The 20779-nt window shown below is 42.8% G+C and overlaps 2 protein-coding genes across 6 annotated transcripts in view; both read right to left on the reverse strand.

Moving 5' to 3' along the window:
• Positions 1 to 216: 216 nt before the first annotated feature.
• katnip (katanin interacting protein) lies at positions 217 to 17857 on the reverse strand. Of its 3 annotated transcripts, none has more exons than XM_084341556.1 (29): positions 17724 to 17857; positions 17050 to 17173; positions 15570 to 15658; positions 15159 to 15334; positions 14643 to 14755; positions 14430 to 14531; positions 14127 to 14276; positions 13646 to 13886; positions 13224 to 13355; positions 12864 to 13015; positions 12369 to 12475; positions 12028 to 12124; positions 11727 to 11936; positions 10957 to 11094; positions 8903 to 9737; positions 7536 to 8306; positions 7233 to 7441; positions 6686 to 6764; positions 6415 to 6592; positions 6011 to 6176; positions 5686 to 5852; positions 5528 to 5592; positions 4881 to 4991; positions 4349 to 4488; positions 4166 to 4267; positions 3924 to 4084; positions 3753 to 3779; positions 3345 to 3430; positions 217 to 2575 (listed from the first exon to the last, which is right to left on the reverse strand). In XM_084341556.1, exons 2-29 carry the CDS (start codon positions 17059 to 17061, stop codon positions 2517 to 2519), a joined length of 4875 nt encoding a protein of 1624 aa, XP_084197682.1. In that variant the 5' UTR covers positions 17062 to 17173; positions 17724 to 17857; the 3' UTR covers positions 217 to 2516. The 3 variants fall into 3 exon arrangements, with proteins under 3 accessions (XP_084197682.1, XP_084197681.1, XP_084197683.1); XM_084341555.1 differs by having other exon boundaries at positions 12028 to 12184; XM_084341557.1 differs by lacking the exon at positions 3753 to 3779 and having other exon boundaries at positions 17724 to 17856.
• Positions 17858 to 18073: 216 nt separating this feature from the next.
• dcun1d3 (defective in cullin neddylation 1 domain containing 3) overlaps positions 18074 to 20779 on the reverse strand; it is a 65480-nt gene continuing 62774 nt past the window's right edge. For all 3 annotated transcript variants that reach the window (XM_084342030.1, XM_084342031.1, XM_084342029.1), the window contains one exon: positions 18074 to 20028. In XM_084342030.1, coding sequence (XP_084198156.1) covers positions 19485 to 20028 — 544 coding nt within the window. In that variant the 3' untranslated portion in view covers positions 18074 to 19484. The remainder of the gene's footprint in view (positions 20029 to 20779) is intronic.

Raw genomic sequence — 20779 nt, forward strand, 5'->3', positions numbered from 1 at the left:
TGTTTTTTTTTCACCCCCTCAGTATTTATAGATATGTTGTGTTAATTCATAAGCAGTGTCAAATGAGGCCATGAAAATCTAAACATACAGGCCAGTAGTACAAAGTTAAGATCAGGTCATTCACCCACATGTTGATCTGTTGAGCAGCTCCTCGTGGCCCCGGCATGCTTTCACGCTGAGAGTCTTAAAAATAAGCACTACAAATGTAAACAAACAGATTTTGAACATTTTTATTCATTCAAATAAACCTACATCAAATATACATATTTAATCAAGATTAGAAAAATAATTAAATATTTCAAAACACTAAATGTCACACACACAATAATAGCCACCACCCTACAGAGCAGGACTGAGATACGGAGTGATGACTATTGTTGCTGTCGGACGCACTGAAATTAAATACATAAAACTGCATTTCATATACATTTACTCCTGAGTAAGGAGTGTGAAGTAGTTTATATACTGGGGCTCGATGAAGCAGTAAAAACTCCTCCAAACAAAAGTATCTAACATTTAAGGATGATAACAGCAGCTAGCGCTGGAGAGACTTTCCCATGCAACAAGTTAGTACAGTAAATATTGAATGAGTGAAGAGAACGACACCAACTACTAAGTATTATAGTGAAGGTAGAATCAGATAAATCCCTTTTTAAAGATCATTTGTCTCAATTTGAGGTAAAGTTATAGTATTTGCATATTTAGAAGTTGCCTGTTACTGAATCTACTCAACATCTAAACTGGCAAATGTATTTTTTTTGTTGTTTTTTTTCTGTTTCCAACCAAATTACTAAAACGGCTCAACTGGCTCAAGAAATGTTTGCCCCCAAAACAGTCTACCTTCTTTAGCAACTTCGATAAAAGGTCACTTGGATTGGACACATTTTTTTTTCTACCTGGTGCTATGCAGAAAACATATACAGACCTAATTTTGTGAAGCCAAATATATGAAGGTTCAAGTGTGGAGTGTGAAGCTTCAGTTTTCATTTTATCCAAGTTGAAATGTACAAAAATCTGACTACTGTGCTGTTATTTTCACTCCTTAGTGTATGGAGGACTGAAACTGCCAAAATACATAAAAAATAAAGAAATGACACAATAAATAAATAAACATGCCATTGAATGCACAAAAAATCTAAAAAATAAATGCAGGCATCAATGAATTTCAAAAAATGATTTAAATAAATATTTGTTTTAGTTTGCTTCTGTATTTATTTACCTTTCTATTAATAATATAATTACTTCCCCATTTAATTTTCCACACTATTTTTTAATTAATTCATTTTCTGGTGAGCTTGAGACCATCTATTGTGGGAGCAATAGTTGATCAATGCATTCTGATGTTGATAAATCAATAAGTGAAAAGTTAACCCCATGACGTACTCTAAAGAAGCAGAAATGCACAAGGAAATGTAAAAAGAAAATGAGGAAATACATAACTTTGGAAAGAAATAGGGCGAAAAATGCAAAGGGAAAATAATATATAAACAAATATATGAATTTAAAAAATACATTTAATAATGAATAAATAAATGAGATGGACAATTACACAGGAAAGTAAGTAAATACATACATAAATACAAAGGTAAACAAAGAGAGAAGCAAATTAAAAACAAATACCAATTTATGGCACATTTCACAAATGAATGCCTACATTTATTTTTTTAACTTATTTTTGTGCATTTAATTGCATATTTATGTATTTATTGAGTCATTTATTTATGTATTTTGGCAGCTTCTGTCCACCATATCAGTGTTCCACTTGAGCCATCGATATAAATCTTCCAAAAGTGAAAACCTCTCTGGAAGCACCTTCCCTTGTAAAACCATCAGGCTTTGAATATATAGTAGCCAACAGATATAAATTATTATTTGATATAAATTAGTGTCTGCATAGCATTACGACTTGTTGGTGCACTGGTGGGAGTGTCAGTCGGAGAGCTGACTGTCTCAGATCATCAGTAGAGAAAAGTAGTTAATAAATGTAGCAATGGCCACATCCTGGTGTGAGAGTGTATTCATGTGGCTTTGGAACTTTCTTTTTTTTTTAGTATTTACAAGCCACAAGCAGCATTTAAATATGCAGCACAAAGTCACAATAGCAGCCACAGATATAGTGTTTAGTACTAGGCACAATAATAGGGCTGATAAAAATACAGCCTCACAGGTTTATCCTGGCACTGCGTGTGGGGACAACCGGGGCAACCTTACAGTACGTGTTCAGGATAACATGGATCTGGGTGGGCGCGTTTTCACAGCAAGGGGAAGGGGAGTAATCCAACCATAAAGTGGAATCGTGTGTGTGTATGTGTGTGTGTGTGTGTGTGCAAAGCCATTGTTTTCTGTGCAAGCTCCATCCTCTTCAGTCTAGACCGCGGCTGGGTGGCTCTGCTCTGGGGAGATTTTTCAAAAGTCGCCCACCAAAAAGTGGTATTAAAAAGTCAGCCACGGTTCCTCCCTTTATGTTGTGCTCTCATTGTATGAGCACTGAATCCACGTCTGTCATCACCTGTCTGTCAGTACCTCCTCTTTCCGTGCTTCCCTCCATCAGTCATGCAGGTTTTAGGCCGAAGAGCTGCAATTAGGCAGAACAATTAAGGTAAAAATTAGTGCATTAAAACTGGACTTAATCTGAGCTACAATGAATCATCGATCAGGTATCAACTATTAAATTAATCACCAAATATTCTTATAATCAATTAAAGGTTTTTGAGTCATTTTAAAAAGAGAAAAAGAAATCATTCCAGCTTCTTAAATGTGAATATTTTGACATTTGAGGACGCCATCTTGGGCTTTTGGGAAACACTGATTGATGTTTTTCACCTTTTCCTGACATTTTTTTTAAACCAAATAACTGCAAATTAATCTAAAATGAAAATAATTGTTCCTTGCACCCCATATACTCCATATTTCATCACCTTTGCCAAAGAGGTTATGTTTGTTTGTTGGTTGGTTTGTCAGCAGGATTACACAAAAACTACTAAATGGATTTGTACAAAACTTGGATGGAGAATGGGTCTTTGCCCTGAAAAGACCCCACCAACTGACTGATGAATGACAGTTTCAAACTGCTGTGTGTTAAAAAAGCCACAAATGTCAAGTTGTGTGGAAGAAATCCGTGCTCATGTTTGATTCCCTCTCATAAGAACGTTTAACTTAGGCGTTGACGAGGTTACCCACTGTCCTTCACACTTGGCATACTTATGTTAGCAGACTCTGGGTGTCTGTAGGTACAGATAAAGATGAACCTTGAAGAGATTCCAGACTCCCCCAGTGAAGAAAATACATTTCTGTTTTAAATTTGTGATCATGTTTGATTCCCTCTGGTTGTTTCCCTGACTCACCTGGATCAGCTGTCTGCTTCTTCTTGTTGTGATGCACTATCTGATTCTCATTGGTCATCTTCACATCCTGATCCTCGACGTAATTACTGCAAAAAAAATGAATGAAAACACAACAAAAACAAGTGAATTAATTGCGTTTGAGGGAAAACTGATCAAGGAACGACATAAAATGGAGGGCTGACTGATAACAAAGCTTGAAGCCAGCAGGTCCAGGCCTTGAGACCAAAGATGGGTCTGGAGAGGTAACGAAGGAGAGAGAAGGAGGAGAGGAGGCATCACAAGTCAAGCATGTGGTACGAAGGGTGTGGGATGGCTGGGGGACATTTGAGTTCACTGGAAGAATCTTCAATACAGGGATTGACCACAGGGGGGTGCTGACACGAGGCTTTCAGGGGCTCTGTTACTCACTGTTGGTGGTGTCTTCTGCCACGGGGGCTGAAGTGGAGAAGAGCACATCTCTGTTCAAAACAACTCACCAATTTTGGGAGATTGCGGTTGAATCTAACCTTCTCAATCCATTAGTTTCTCTGTTTTAGACTCTGAATTGTCTTTAAGTCTACATCCTAAAAATCCAGTTACCTGATGACAGTGTTCCTCTCTCGGTGTGCGATGTAGGCGTTGTCTGTGAACAAGATGGTGTGGTAGGGCACCACTGGGTCGCAGGTGGGCAGAATGCCTCGTGCCACATGGCTTACACTGTCCAAGATGCCGTTATACACCAGGAGGTCGTCCACCAGCAGCTGAACACACACACAAATAGATTAGAGTTTTAAAGTCAGAGTGCAAAACTACAACAGCTCACAGCAGATAGAGACGCTTACCCCAAACTCCTTCACTCCTCTGTGTGGTGTCTTTGAGTAGTTCCACAGTTTGATCATGGAAACAGTCACTGGCTGATCAAAGATGACGTACACGCGGTTCACCTACAAGGAAACAATCAGTACACTTAAACAAATGAACTCTCTTCTGAGTGTTGACTGAATTTCACTCTCTCCCATCCTCACCAGTCCAGGGAGCACCGGGGCTAACCACATATGCCTTCCATCGTGGGTGCTGCTGACTCCATCTATTAATTTATCCGGAGTCCTCACATCACCACTCACATTCTCCAGGACATTAACACTGTCTGGAAATGCAGCGATGTCTGATGGACATAATGTTGAGGAACAGACGCTAATTTACACCTACAAATAATCCTCCAACAGCTTTTGCTAATTTAGCACCTGGGTCAATTATTTACTATGTGCATCCTCTCTGGATATGATCTAAAAATAGGACCAGTTGTGTAGCAGTGAGGACTTTTCAAGGTTGTTTGGCTTTTAATGTGTCTCCTCTTTAAACATTTTTGTTGGCAATGACTAAGCCTATTTCTACAAATACCTCATGGTATTAGAGAAGGTTTCAATATTCATATCCCAGGATAAGAGACAAAAGGGGGAATTATCAGAATGTATACATAAATCATGAACTGCACAAGAGTGATAAGATTATATGGATATATTCTAGCTTGAGTTTCGGTTAGTGAAGGAAGGATACTGTTGTCGCTGAGAGTGATCTTCTCGTGGTTCTGGTCATAAAATTCGAGGCCGTTGAGGCCGATGTAGTACGGGTCTCCCCAGGTTGTTAACAGCTGCAGCTGAAAAATGACTGACAGATGAAGGTCAAGGAATAAACAACATGTACAGTGCACATCAGACCTGGGCTGTGGACGAAGTCACTCCCTATTTACAATAGAGTACACTTCATCTACCTTCTGCTTCAGAAATCCAAATTTACTGTGCTCATTGTTGTGATTATCAAATAGGGAGTAGGGAATGATGGAGTGATTTCTAACAGCCCTCATCTTTAAAAACACCAGAACAGATCCTTAATTTGGCATGAATTCATGATGGCACACAGGATGTGTGTTCACGCTGACCGTCCCAATCAACATTTGGCAGAATATAAAATCAAAAATGATTACAAATATTAAAAAATCTAATCTATCCTGGTCAGACAAACAATATGAAGATGTAAAAATTGGGCTCTGTGTAACTGTGTTGTGCATTTTTCATTAAAAATGGGAATTGGCAGATTGACAAAACATTAAAGAATTGCTGCAGCCTTAATATTGCCTGTTTGAACTGACAACACACACAGCGGTAATAAACACAACTGTCCACACGTCCATGTCAGAAGGATACATCCACAAGGCATGATGGGAGCTTCATAGTCCATGCTGGCCTGTTCTTGTCTCTTCGAGCTTCCTCTGAATAACAGACAACAGCAAAAATGAGGAAATGCAGTTTTCAAACTTTCTCATGAGATAACAGCTTGTGCTAATTAAATTTCTGGCCCCTACTTGTGGTAGTCCTCTGCACTCTTGTTTTCAGTGGGCGTCTGGAGGAAGTCTATGAAGAGGAGCTCCTGGGCAAAGTCGAAGTGACAGTTGCCTGGTCCTTTCCTGATCAGAAATCCCTCCGATGGGGAGATGGCAACATCGTCCACGAACACATGGATCAGCTTCACCTGGAACGAAGATGTAGAGATTTGTGTGTTTTTGTTGATAGACCTCTACTGTTAAATGTAAAAATGTATCATACCTAATTGTTTCAAAGCTTACTGCTTTATATAAACGGTTCACAGTGATTATTTAATAGGACTGAAGTGACAGAAAAGTGTCTCACCCCTCTATAAGAGTCCTCAGGGGACTTGTTGTAATTCCAGATACGGAGTCCAGCGATGGTCTGGGCCTTGTTGAACGTCACATTCAAGGTGTGCGGCTCTCCATAGGAGAAAGGGATCAGCCACATGTGCTGGTCATCAGTGGTGATGTTATTGCCATCTATAAGTCTGGGTAAAGACAACAGACCCCGATGATTGCACCAAACGAAATAGTGATCTGTTCTAAGTATGGACTGTGATATTCGATATTTTTCTTGAGAGCAGGGTACTGTAAGTAAGGAAGCAAGCACAGTAAGGAAACCCATACAAAGGAGATGGAATATTCACAAAAAGTAAGGTTATTTTTCATCGACTCTTGTGTGGTGAAAAAAAGACTGTAAAATGTCACATATGCTGTCCGACATACTTATCGAGTGTGCGCAGGTCGTGTCCGTACTCAGGCAGGTCGTTGAGGTCTCTGGGGGAGGCAGCCATCATACTGAGGTCTAAAGGCAAACTCTCTCCATCCTTCCCCACCACCTCCATTCCTGTCAGGCCCATGTAGTGGGAGTCCCCCCACGTCATCACCAGCTCTAGTCTAAGGCCTGTCAGAGTGGAAGGAGTCACTTATTTTAAGAATCCAAACAGCAAAAAATAGAACTGAACATGCGAGGAGAGGATGCTGATGGTCTACTCACACTTTCCAGTGTACATCCCAGGAATGAGCTCCATGTTCTCTTCAGACTGGCTCACAGTGGGGTTGAGATGGAGTTTCAGCTAGAACAACACATGAACACATTAAAACTATAATTGCTTTACCCTGTCCTGTTGATGGCGTGCAAATAACTAGGGATGAACGAGGACACTATTATACGTGACCATATCCATTCTTTGAAGCTGAAGTAGTTTTAATTTAAGCCTGAAAATGATCTGGGTTGATCAGGCGTTGCTATATTCATTATTTATTAAAAACCTATTTACAGAAAAACCTCAGATTCAAACTTCAGATGAAGATTTTTGATCCCCAGAATAACAAAACTATTTAAAGAACAAGTTTTTTTATAGACATGAATGGATAAACTTTGGTCAGAAAGGCAGAGGAAGATCTGAGAGTTCTTGATGGGACATAAAATTAGAGACAGTTGCTGATATATGAAGGTGCTAGATTGCGTAAGGCTTTCTAGGTAAGTAAAAGGACTTTAAAATAAATTCTAAAAAATAAAGGTAGCCAGTGAATGTAATTACTTTGAGGTCTTCCTCTCGGAAACCGGCCTGGGTGAAGGGTCTTTCCTCTCCCTCTCCATCAGCGGTGCGTGGTCTCTGCAGCTCCTCCTCGTGAACCAGGCCCTCAGGACCCTCACCTTCACCGAGGAAGGTTTCGTCGTAGCGAGACATAGCCTCCAGGATCTCATCGTCAGTAGTGAACAGGATAGTATCACCAAATTGATCCAGCCCTGAAGTGACAGCAGATTGAGAAAAAAGGAATAAAATGTATCAAAGGTAACACACAAAGGAGTCAAAATGTGTGAGGTTGTTCTGTTCAGCTACCTCCAGACAGGGTCCCAGAGGCTTTGGCAATCTCGCCCCTGAAGATGCACCTCCCATCCAGCAGCATCTCCACCTCCTTCACCCCTCGGAAGGAGTGAATGCGCGACTTGTTGTAGTTCCACACTCGGATCATGGCCACCTGGTAGGGGGCTCCGAAGTCCAGGAAGATGGTGTGGCTACGGCCAGGGGTAAAGGGTGCTAACCAAAGATGCATGTCATCCTGGGTACGATTGGCGCCATCAATCAAGTTGGTGACCACACGTGGATCCTTGCCGTATGCAGGGAGAATGTTGATGTCTGGGGGGTCAGCACGGATGTGAGCAGGTTGTAGGGGCTCTCCGCTGGAGCTGAACACCTCCAGGCCGTTGAGGCCCACATAGTGGCGGTCTCCCCAGGTGGACAGGATGTTGATGACCAGTCTTTGGCCCTGGGGCAGCACCGGGATCTCAAACTCCTCCTCCCGCTCCATGGATGGATCATCATCAGGGCCTTCACACAGTGCCCCTCCCTGCGTGCTCAAGGAAGAAAGTGGGCTTCTGGGTGCTGTGGTGGAGTTGACTGGGACTGTGGGTGGACCGCGGCCCTGCCGCTGGAGGAACTCATCAAAAATGTCGCCTTCGAAGCCCATGTTGGAGATGCGTCCACGTTGGCATTGGTTGAACTTTGTGAGGGAGTCCCAGGACTCCATGAGGGTGTCGTCCTGTTGGCTGTGCAGCTGGGACAGAGAGGTGCACTGCCTCCTGCTGCTGCTCACCAGTGACAATGGCTCCTCTGGAGAATACACAAAGATGATCTATTAATACTAGCAATTCACAGGAAAAAAGATAATACTTTTATGAGTGTAAACTGCCTTTACATTTAGCATCACACATGACATACAAGAAAAAAAAACTAGTCTAGTTATACATTTCATCAATTGACCCATTTCAACTAAAGATTCCCTTCCACAGTATCCCTGGGATTTACATTTCAAAGTACAGCCTCTTAAATCATGTTGTTTATTTATCTGTAGTCGGGGAGATTGAGGGATTATAACAGAAGAGGCGATCAGCTTTATGCGGTGACATCTCCCCCTTTCCACAATCGCATTTAAGTTCACAAAAACATCTGTAGAAATGACGATTCCCATCAAAAATCAAAGGGTATATTTTTGATGATGACAAAACTTAATCAGCAACAAAAGGAAAACATACAGGAATCAATTTAAGCTTACATTCTAATGGCATCACAGACGGGACACACATCTTTTTTTAAATCAAAGAATCTCAAATAAGTTATCATAAATTATAAGGTCTTCCTGCACAAATAAAGGATAAATGAATGGTGGTATCATAACTTTAAAGATGGGAGGTAGTAATCTTTCCTACCTGTATTTGAGAGCACAGCAGCTCTGAGGTGCTGCTCCTCTGTCTGCCTGCTGGTGACTGCAGTGTTTCTGAACGAGCTCCTGCGTCCGCTGACGGGCCTGTCTGTCTTTGGCTCACCGAGCTCCTCCAGCAGGTCGCAGCTCATATCCAGAGAGTTTGCTTTCCATTGACTCCCATTCACCGTCCTCTCCACCCCCCTACAAACTCGGCCCGGGTTGCACGGCAGCTCCGGGAGCATTGAGGAGGAGGAGGCTGTCGGAGATTTGGGCTCTGCGGAGTGCTGAGGCACCAGCCAGCGGGGCCTCTCTCTGCTGGCCTCGCAGCCCTCTGGAGCGCCTCTGTTGAGGGGCTGCAGCCACTGGGGGGCCACCCGTGAGGAGGACGGCTGGGTGGTGACTGTCTGTTCCATGGGCGCCGGCTGCTCCACCTGCTGTCTGAGAGAGAGAGGCTCTTCAGAGGCTGACAGATCAAAAGAGTTTCTTTGTGTGGAGGAGCGACGAGCAGAGGATGAAGGTGTGATGGGTGGGAGCAGTGTATGGGATTTCTCCTGCATTTCCATCATGGCCTGGCCTGCTGCATCTAATGGCTGCTGATTCGAACTGTGGTGTCGCTCCACACTTTTCCTGTCCTCATGGCGCTGGGGGCTAGCACCTCGCAAATTGTGTCCTGATGACACGGGACTGGAGAACACGGAGTCTGACACCTGGAAATCTTGGAGGTCGATCGTGGTGCTGTAGTCAAAGACCTGGTTGCCACAGCCCTTCGCCAGCTCACCCTCAAAAACCAATGTGCTGTTAAGGTACAGCTTTATATGGCGTGCACCGATGTCAAGGTCCTACAAAAACAAACAGAGTTCCTGTTTAAATCAATATACAACCATGTTCAACAGTTTGCTAAAGCTACAACAATTAGTCGATGAGCTGGTTGGTCGATCGGTGGAAGATAAGTTGTCAACTATTTTGATAATAGAATAATTGTTTCAATTATTTTTAAAATATCAAACATTTGCTGGTTCCAGCTTCTTAAATGTGAGTATTGGCTGCTTTTCATCATTATTTATGACAGTAAATGAAGAGTTTGGGTTTCAGACAAAAAAAGCAATTTGAAGACGTCACTTTTTCACACTTTTTCAATGTTTTATAGACAAAATAATTAAGTTAGAAAATAATTGTTTCATAAATCGATGAATGAAAATAATCGTTAGTTGCATCCATACAGTTTGCACATTATTTGAGATTTTAATATCTGACATCTACACAAAATAATTCTACACATTTAATTTGAGATATAAGGCGTCACGTGGTATTAAATAGAAACACAGGAAAATATTAAGCATTTCATATTATGTCTTTGAATACTGAACAATATTTTGAGTGCATAATTATTCAAATTCAAAGCAACACAAGCAGCAAATACATAAAGTCTAAAAAAGTTAAAACTTTAATGATTCATCTATTTCTTTCATGCACAGTAAGTGCTCTCCAAGCTAGCAGTAATTAGCACTCTCACAGACGCCAAGACATGGCTGCCATGTAGAAATGGCTAAAGCCCAACTCAAATCTGCTCGATCGGCCACACAGTAAACCACTTTATACCTAGATTAAACCAGAACATTTCTCCCACCAACAGCTCCTTACCTTCCAGGCTCAAGACATCAAGTGATTCTAGATAAGTGTAGTAACATAAAAAGAGATACAACGGGGTCTTGTGCCCCCTCAATGAGCAGCAGTGAGGTGGAGAGGCAGAAGCCCACGTTTCCCCTAACACTAATCCTCCGGGGCTAATCTCTCGCTGTTCCACATTTGGACAGTCTGACTGGCAGCTCAGCCAGCCACTGCTAAAAGAGAGCCACACCCCCGACATAATCACTCCAATACAGTCCTCCCGTATTACACTGACAACACACAAGCATGTTGGATCTACGAACTCTACTGTAGTGCTACGGACGGCTACATAAATAATCTCTGAACTGGAGAGAGGAATAAATCAAAATATGTGATCTTACAATTTAACTTCTTATAAACTGTGATGGCACATAATGAAAAAAAAATTACATTGAGGCTTCTGTTGTAGTTCCAGATTTTGATGCGAGATATTCCAAAATCCGAGGAGCGCTCCGTGTTCCTAATGATGAAGTAGAGCTGGACGGGAGGGTGGAACGGGCACGTCCACATGTGACGCTCTTTGGTGGTCTGTCAACCAAAGATAACAGATGAAATCAGCAAATACTTTGTCTATGGAAATAGTGAGATTGATTCAGAAATGCTGAGAACCACCTTAAACTTGTGTGTAAAATAATAGGCCTTTTACACAACAGACGATTGGGATTAATAACATTAATAATAGCTGCATCCTATTTAGGTGTTCAAGCTTCATGATCCTGTTATTGAGCACTCTTGTTTAACGTCATGGCTTACCGGGACAATTAAATAGAACAGATTTATAATTAACGTCTTTATCTACACCAGAACTTTTCCTGCCAAGGCCCTAATGACACCCAGGTCTGTCACTGCAGGCGTGGCCGCTTTTAAAAACACCTTGGAAAGGGGCGTCGGGCAACAATAGTTTTGCTGGATGACGTGTTTTTACTGACGAGTCTTGGTGTGATCGGCCGTTGAGACAGGTTAAAATGTTTGCTGTGAGAAAGGCCCATTGCACTTCCAATTTTATCCAAAGAAAATATGATGAAAATGGAAAAATACTAACAGGTTTCAATAAAAATGCAGGTTATACACGCACTGTTACTAATTTATGATGTCTACGTTCAGATTTGCGTTGCTGTAATCATTCAAACAGAATGCTGAGACGGGCCGCATTGACTCACCTTCACCTTTCCGCTGACAAGTGCCCCCAGATTCCCGGGGTAGTCTGCGTTCCTGATGTCTAAGTCGTGAGGTGACACGTATAGTCTCTTGTTTCTAAGGCAGAAAAACTGCAACTCAGTCAGCCCGACCTGCAACGCGTTCCCCCAGTTTGACAGGATCTCCATGGTAACATACAATGCAGGGGTGACCTCTGCTGAGGAGTGCCTTCTCTGCAACGACAACACAAAACATTCACGAGTGCTTCGGTGTGCTTCTGTCTCAATCACACCATCTGAACCACTAGACGTGTTACTGACTCACCGGCTGCTTGCCATGGTCTGTTTTGACAGACTGAGTGATGTCGTAGCTGGGTCCTGCTTCCAGTTTCTCCAAGGCTTTCAGCAGTTTCTGTTGTTGCCTGAACAGAAGGATGACACCCTCAGCTCTGCTGCTTTGTCTAGTGTCCCTGACCTTCATCCTATTAGCAGGGAGTGATTGCTGAGCACAGCAACACTAATAAATAATTCCTCAAGGTCATAGGGTGTACACCATATATCTTTGTTAGTATTAGTTTCTATAAAACAATATCACGTTTACACTGACACTGCAGGATGTACAGGATTACCAGGTGTGTGTTTAAGAGCCATATTCAGTCAGCATACCCAGGGCCCATGAGGGTGATTCTCTGCATGGCCAAAGTGACACTGTTTTCATCCTTGTCGTGGCTGTTGTGGCGCACTAAGCCATTCATCATCTGGTGTCCCCTGCCCTGGATAAAAAGGAAGCAAAATTAAAGAGTCAGAGAGACATAAGCTTTAGGGGCAGAGTTTATATGTAAGCCAAATCCAGCACACTGTATTAAAATCAAGAGCACATAAAGGACACGTGTAGTGTCATAGGTGGAGAGAACTGGTACTACTGTCATTTTATTTAACATTTGAGCTTCTATAGAGGTTTTTGACTGAAGCGTTGAATGTCTGTCATCTGACAAAAGCTAGAGGTGGAGTTACAGGGAATGTTTGGATCACACGAGAGGGAAACAAGCCACACACAGCCACTAGAAATATTTATTACAGTGCTAGTTAACTGGATGTTTTTAAGAAGTGGTGGTTTAAGTTGAGGAGAGGTGGGACGTGCACAGTGTGGGGCAGGCTGACCGTGTTACGGCTGAAGAGCTCAGGACTCTGCACAGGGTCGTTTTCTCTCTGGATGGCCTGGCGCACCCTGCATGCCATCTCCTCTGAGTCCCGCTCCTCAAGAGAAGCCTTTCTGGCGGCTGACAGGGGCCTCTCCACTCGACTCCTCGGCCCTAAGGCAAGAAGCACAGGTCTTTAAAACAACAGGCATGCACCATGCTTTCCAATAGATCTTTCTGAAACATTTCTAAAAAGGGCCTGTATTAAGAGGTTTCTATCAAAATGGCGAAGCTGCCACTTGTATTCTGCATACTATAAATTTCATAGATTGTTTATCATAAATCTCAGTTTAGCAATTTTAAAAAATGTTATAAGACTTACTCTGCCCATCCCAGCTCTCTTTGGAAGGTGGTCTATCTAATGTTTTGCTCTTCACCAACATAGGCTTGGTAGGTATAAAGGTGTCAATGGATTCTTTCCTTTTTGCAGACAGTGACCGTTCAATCTTACGACCTGGAATAATAGATAAAGGTGAGGAAAATTTTCGGATTACAAAAATATGATGTGATATTGGGAGATGGTTGGCACAAAAGGACCAATGTCCTTCTGCATCCCAGAGGCTGGCTAGTATACCACTTGAACTGTGCACAGACTGCTAATGTACTCGCCTATTCTCCATCTGTATAGGTCATTGCTGATGAAGCAGGGTTAGGGATGAGGGAGATGGAATCACTCTGGACAATTAAGACTCACCCTAAAAATCAATACTAAATTTACATATGAAAGTGGACACTAAAGCATACCTTTCAGTGAGGGTCCAAAGTCCAGGACAATGAGGTTTGCTGAGTCCAGATGGCTGTGCGTTCCGCTTGGCCGGGGGTTGGAGGAGGACTTGGAGGAAGAGAGAGGCAGCCCCAGTTCGTCCAGACTCTCAGTACTCTCGTCCCTCTCAATCTGCTCCTCCACCCACTCCTCATCCGACTCCTCCCCCGCTGAACCACGGCTGCTCCGCCGCATGCTAACCTCCAGGCTCCGACGCAGGACCTAGTTTACAAATGTCAGCGTTTACGTATGCATCCGTGAACACAGTCATCAGTGTAAGCACTCACAGGCGCACAAATGCATGCTGACAGTTTAAGTATTCCCTTGATTTAGGTGACTAACACTGAAAACCGTCATAAATTTACACCCAGGAGCATAAATCAAATTTCGACGACTCACAACATCTCATGCCACCATGACAAGATGAAATGAAACGGTGTACATATTTCTTCTTCTGCTCACCTTCACTTCCTCAAGGTTGAGAAGAACCTTCTCGCTGTGTTCCTGATTTGCTTGGCCCCCTTGGCTCTCAGGCCTGGAGCTGAAGGAGCGCGACACCTTGGAGGTGTCCCTCTGGGAGCAGGGACTTCGAGGCGAGCGCGGGCTGGAGCTCTGGATGCAACAAGGTGATTGGGTGAAGGGGAAATGGCAGAGATGGAGAGATGCTAAGTAGCACAGACAGCTGCATCTGACACATAGCCCCTCCCCTGGAAAAAAACACCCACACACACAGGCTTAGTAGGCATTGTCATGTCTTCACTCTACCTCCATGTCTACGCTTTCATAGGGCTCAAAATCCTCAGAGTAGCGCTTTTCTGGGCAGATCAGCAAACTTAGTCCTTCCTCTGTTCGAATTCTGACAGAATCCTGTAAACATGAAAAGAGAGGAACATATAAACGTGCACTTGCATTGGAAAATATTTATTTTTGATGCACTACAATTAAAGATTTGAATATTAACCAATTAGCAGCCTCTACCTGCACCCATTCTTTCCTCTGGACCTTTCCTGGGGCAGTGTGGCTCCTCTTCCTGTGAGCCTGCTCCAGATTAGGGCTATCTTCAGTTAGCTGGTGGGCGCTTCTACAGACATCTGCAGATGAGTAAGAGCACAGATGGGAACATGAGCAGCTTGCAGCAGACTACTGCCTCAGAGGAGACGGAACGTACAGTCACTTACGCAGATGGTCCAGCGCATAGAGGAAGAGGGAAAAAACTGGCTGCCAGCTACAACTGTCACTATCGTTTATTCACTGAGACTGGGCGTGGGATCATGCCATGCCAACTACAAGCTGAGGAGTGGTGGCTATTAGCTGGTGTTCCATATGGTTCAGGGAATGACAGGAGCAACAAGAATGGCATATGAGCTGCCGCCTTCAATTTCAATGTAAAAATGACTTATATTTCCTCTTGCACAATACAGATGTTTAAAAAATTATGAGATCTTATATAAGAGGGAGTGTCTGTAGGTCTATTTTGGTCCAGCAGCTGCATACCTGCTGTACGTGCGGGCCTCCAAGCAGGTGAGGAGGTTACAGACTTGTGGTTGGACCTCTTTGGCGGCTTCCGACTGGCTTCAGCATTGGCTCCGTTGAGATAAATGGAGAAACCTTGCTCAAGCTGCTCCAACTCAATCTCCCTGGGGTCTTTGACTTTAAGGCGCTTTAGGATCCTGAGGAGCAAAGAAAACCGGTGATAACCTTGACAATTATGAATAAACATAGGGCAAGCTGTCTGTCACAGCAGCTTCCTGCTTTCCCACATTTCACAAACTAATCCTGTGCATCTCAAAGCAAGGAACCAATCAGTGCTCCTATTAGGCAGCACTGAAAGTCATGGAGGAGTTGTGCACCTCCTCTGTGAAATCCAATCTGTCTCTCCCCCAGCAGCCTGTGCTCACACTTCACCTGTTTTTGTGCTGGAGGGCGATTAAATATTCATCCAGAGTGTCATCCACAGCAGAGGCAAGCTTCTCTCCTTGGCACGTCTTACTCTCCTTCAAGAACACGAGCATGAGTATACACACGGACACACACAGACACGAACACACACGATGCAGAGTCAGAAAAGCATACATCAGCTGTTTAAGAAAAACAGACTGTCACAATACAGCTCATTGTTGCACGGGTATTCACATTCACGGGTGACAATCAATATCCACTTTATTCTGTACATCACAAAATGTATGCAAACAGCTTGCTCCTCTGGTGTTGAGTAAACAAAGCATCAATACAGCACATGCAATGTGAAGAAAACATTCAGTCGGTGTCATCCTGAGGTTAAAGGTGTGATGGGAACACATTGGGGCCATAATAAGAAATTATTATCACTTTCACATTTTTGCTAATCTTAAAACTGTTGGGAGTGCAGGAGCATCCATCTGTGAGCAGTTTATAATCATACAGCATTTAACTCATCAGGTTTTCAGGATCATGACAATATCTAGTTAACCCTAAACGCCTGTAGACTTTAAATTTTGAGATGGAGTAGCAGAATAGCGAAATCACGGCTGAAATATATGCATCAACTGAGTCAGATTACTGAGTCAGCATGGGCCGAGATCCCTGTGGAATAACTCCAGCACTTTTATAAAACCATGCCTTGTCAGATTCAGGCTCTTCTTCAAAAGGTGGTCCTGCCCTGTATTCATTAGGTGTGAGCACAACAAAGTGACTGAAACAAGAGCCATTACATCTCACCATAATGTGTCCCTGGATAATACATAAAGAATCTTGCATTAACAATACATGTCACAAATCTGTGATGATCACTTAACACGTCATGTAACTGGAGAGTGATAACAAGTGATCATTTGTTCAAAAGCCAAATTGACAAGATATTTTATTGCAAAAATACATCTGTCAGATCAACCTAAATCTGAAATTGAGGATCCAACAGCAGGGTCTACAATCCTCTCCATATGAAAGGCCATTCATCCTCATTAAAATGTGCCTGCTTCAGTCTTTAAATATTGGCCTTGATTCTCAGCCAGTGCTACATTAAGTGTGTCTTGGAAGGAGCATCAGCTGTTCACATAACGCCATTTACAGCCTCATGCCATACAATTTTGTGTGAACGATCATGCAAGACGAGCAAAGAAATCACAAAGCCCTTACTCAGTTTCTACAAGTCAACTAGGCTACAGCATCTGTCAGTGTCAGAAGAGAAGAAAATACATTTGGAGAAAAGAACAGAGAGTACTTGTTAGTGAAACAAAGAGACAGCTGAGGCGCTGATGTAAAATATGGCATGCAATGTTGCGATCAATGCCCAGAAAATCAGAGATCGTCCTGACAATGCCTCATGTATAGAAAGATGACAGATTATGGTGAAGTTAGAAGTACTGACAGAGCAGATGGGTCGTTGAAAAAGGCGATATTTGCTTACCTCGTTATCCATCGTGTGGCTGCAGATGATGGCTGTTCACATAACCCCTCTACCAGATTTTAGAGAGGGTCGAGGATCCTTGAGAAATATCATTGAGATGTGTGTTGTGTTTTGATCATCGCCACTGCAGACACAGATGACAACCCCAAGGTTACCTGTGACATGATCTTAAATTACCTTGAATACAGTTGGTGTAAAATGTCGCCCCACCCGCTGGACGACTCAGCAGAACAAACACATAATATCCGCTGTTTCCAAGCCAAACCTACGCTTATTTTATTCAATTTAACCAGGTTTTCGTTAACACCCATGTAAAACAGCTTGACGCCTCGTTAATCCGAGTTAACAGATGTGTGGTAACGGATGCTACATTGACTTGTATGGCATTAATAGCTAACGCGCTAACCATTTCTGACTATATTAGTGTTGCACTGCTAGCTGACGCTGTCTCTCCCAGTGCCCGAGCCCACTGTGCGTTAACGGTTTATCGCACAAATTAACTCCTGGGTTAGCAAACAGCCAGTTAGCATTGACGCTAATAACAAACTGAAAAGCTAACTAGTTAGCGTTAGCACGTCTCGAGCCAACGTTAAATGTCACAAAAACTGGCTTTAGCTCTCATATTTGTTTGCACCCTTCACTCCGGTTCCAACAAATGTTAGAAAAATACTTACTCTCTACGTGAAATAGTACTTTGTTAGCCATTAGCTTTGAAATTAGCGAGTTTTTCTGTGTTTTCTCATGTGCCCAGTGTTGGTTGGTAACCAGGATAGCTGTCCACCAATGGCGAGAGCCGCATCGGTGTCAGACACGCCCCCAAGCCTGTCCGCTCTCTGCCAGCTGCTCCAACATCCACACAAGCATCCACAATGCTGCAAAAGCTCACTTCAGGACCACTGAAGACATGCAGGTGTGTCAATCAGCATTGCTTAGCACAAAAAAATAAGTAAATAAATGTTTTTTTCTTTTTAAAAAAAAGAAGATCTTGGAAGTAATTTGACAGAGATTTTCATGGTCAACAGTCAAAAGTTCAACACTGTTTTTATTTATTATAAATCAATACATTTTATATAAAAAAAAGGACAAAGGGGTCTGAAATAAAACCATTGTAGATGTAAACCAAACAGCTCAGGTTATGGCCACCCTCTTACCACACTGGACCCATATTACAGACTCTTGATTAGCCAGAATGTCAAGTTGACACTCATCCACTCATCCCAAAACACGCCTAGGCTATACTTAAGATCAATCTACAGTTTGGAAAAAGTTTTTAAATGGAAATAATGTGGTTGACATCAATCTCTCTGCAAAGCATTGCGAGTATAGCAACTAAGCATGCCATTGGTTTTTTGTGCAATCCGTTACAACCATCACCAGCAGCGGTCGACGTTATTTGTGAAGTGTGCGCACACGTTTGGCGTCTTCTGTCGAGAAATGACCAAGACCTAGCTTTAGCCAATTTGTTGTGTTTACAGACTTCCCTAAAATGAGAAGAATCTGATAAAAAAGCCAGCATCATTGTGTTGTATACACTTAACTGCTTCTTGAAAATAGGTGGACATCAAAATGGTACATGCTAGAGGTCAAAGGGGAAGCACAGCCAGCTGCTTAAACAAGCTAAGCCGCTCACTGCACTAGTAGCACTCAAAAAACACTCAACGCAGAAGAGAGGGTGGGCCTGTTACTGTGGAAACCAAGTTGGACTTTCAAATGGATGTTACAACTTTGCATCGTTTTTTAAAATTAAAATGCCCTTGTGACAGAATTGTAATCCATTACTGTCTGCCATGTAATTGCAGGCAGACACTTGTGAAGGCAATACAAGTGCAACCAATTTATCCTCACAGCACTGCAAGATAAAAGCATACAATCTAACTAGATTAGTCCAATAAAGATGATTTCACTGACCATGACCCTTATGGTAAATCTTGTGTTTTGGTAGTAAGGAGTTATTCGTAGACCAGTTGCCTAATTTTTCCCTTCTTCTTTATTATTAATTATTTCCTTGTACAAAACATATCAGCAATGTTACCAGGCCAAAAATAAACACTGTCTACGTGATAATTGTGGGTAAATGTTATGGCTTTCTGTTGCCTGTTTTTAAAACCAAGCCTTTACTGAGCTATATCTGCTGGGTTATGGTAGGTAGGTGCAGGTTAAAACGGACCACATGTCCAATTACTAAAAAACACTCATGGGAGGAGAGAAAAGTAAAACAATAACTTAAATAGAAGTGCTTAAAACATAACGGTTCTTAGAGCCCTTTCAGAAACCAAAAAATAAGGTTGCAAAGCAGGAATCCCACCCCAACAGAAAAGGAGAGCGAAATGAACAGCCGTAATGGTAATACTAATATTCATCCAATGATTCACAGATGTACAGTTCACACGCAGGTCATATCCTTCCCTTCCTTTCAAATATTTCTTGTTTCCTGGTCAGTGGCCCCCCCACGTCTGTGAGCCGCGGCTTCCCTCTGTTTCAAGTCTGTCTGTGCTGGGAGAACACTCTGTCTCAGTACACCTCCCCTCTTCCTCCTTTGTCATCAGTGCCTGTTCCTCCTCTTTTTTCCTGCGCTCCAGCTCCCACTCCACAAAGGTGTCGAAGAGGCTGGGCCACGCCTCGTCCTCGCTGTAGTTGCTCAGGTCAGGCCCGATAGCCTGGGTGAAGTTGAGGAACATGTTCCACGTGTCCCTTGAGATGCCCCGAATACCTGAGGGGTTCTCCCCTAGGAAGTCCAGCCAGTGCTCCAAGATCGCAGGCATGTCCTGGGTGAAAACCAGGCGCCATAGGGCGATGGCAATTTCGCGCTGCAACGAGCGCTGGCCCTCCTCAGCGTCCAGGCCAAACTGGAAGGTGAAGCGGTACAAGTCCTTGAAGTTCTCCTCTCCCTGGGCATCAACCAGCATGCAGGGGAAACGTGAGCAGATACCCTCCAGGCTGTCTGCCTGGATGGCCTTGCAGCCCTCAACAAACTCCTTCCTGGTGACACAAAGTAAACAGAACAGGACATCAGAATAAAACTCAACTAATGTAAGGTAAGGATAGTGAGGCCTAAATTTAATGAGTATACTCTTCAACAAAGCAAAATTAACAGCACCACAGCCAATTAATAGCTAATAGATACAAATTACAAATCACTTTTTCCAGTTTAAAAGGGGAATTGTGGTATTTTTAACACCCCGGGCCATATATTTGGCCCGGGGTGTATATTTGGCCATATATATTACATTTTTGGATGTATAAATGATTCGTACTTAAAAAGTTTCGTAATCGGTCAAGTAGATCTTCTCAACTGGCAGCCACGACACGGCTGCAATGGCTGCTAATGTATTTCTTAGGGGTAACTCCGACCATCACAGTTACATCCACTAAAATCTGAGGCTGTTATTGCGTGTCTGACAACAATATAGAAAAGAATCCTTCAGAGATGGACCTTTTTGTTTACGTGTAAGATCCCCATCTAGATTGTCAAAATCTGTCAAATAGTCAGCCGTGACTTGACTATGAAATTTATTCTTGCCAGCAGTTCCTCTAGGTAAACTCCAAACCCCTCTCCCCAAGTCATCTTCCTGTAAAAACTCACTTCTCGCAAGATTTCAGAGTGAGACTTGTGTTTCTAGTTATAAGAAGGATCTTCCTGTTTAACAAAACGGTCGATCTCCGTAGGAATTGTTTCTGTAATGTTGTCAGACATGTAGAATAACAACCTAACAACAAGAAGTTTCAGTGG

Source organism: Pagrus pagrus, assembly GCF_965226575.1.
Source record: "Pagrus pagrus genome assembly, chromosome: 21".
NCBI classification, from domain to species: domain Eukaryota; kingdom Metazoa; phylum Chordata; class Actinopteri; order Spariformes; family Sparidae; genus Pagrus; species Pagrus pagrus.

What these genes read in the sequence shown, in the direction of transcription:
- katnip (XM_084341555.1), bottom strand. An exon ending in CTGAGGACTCTTATAGAGGG is followed by an intron (nt 5,853 to 6,010) that starts GTGAGACACTTT and finishes TCTTCGTTCCAG; the next exon opens with GTGAAGCTGATCCATGTGTT. An exon ending in GGCAGAAGACACCACCAACA is followed by an intron (nt 3,431 to 3,752) that starts GTGAGTAACAGA and finishes TTTTTTTTGCAG; the next exon opens with TAATTACGTCGAGGATCAGG.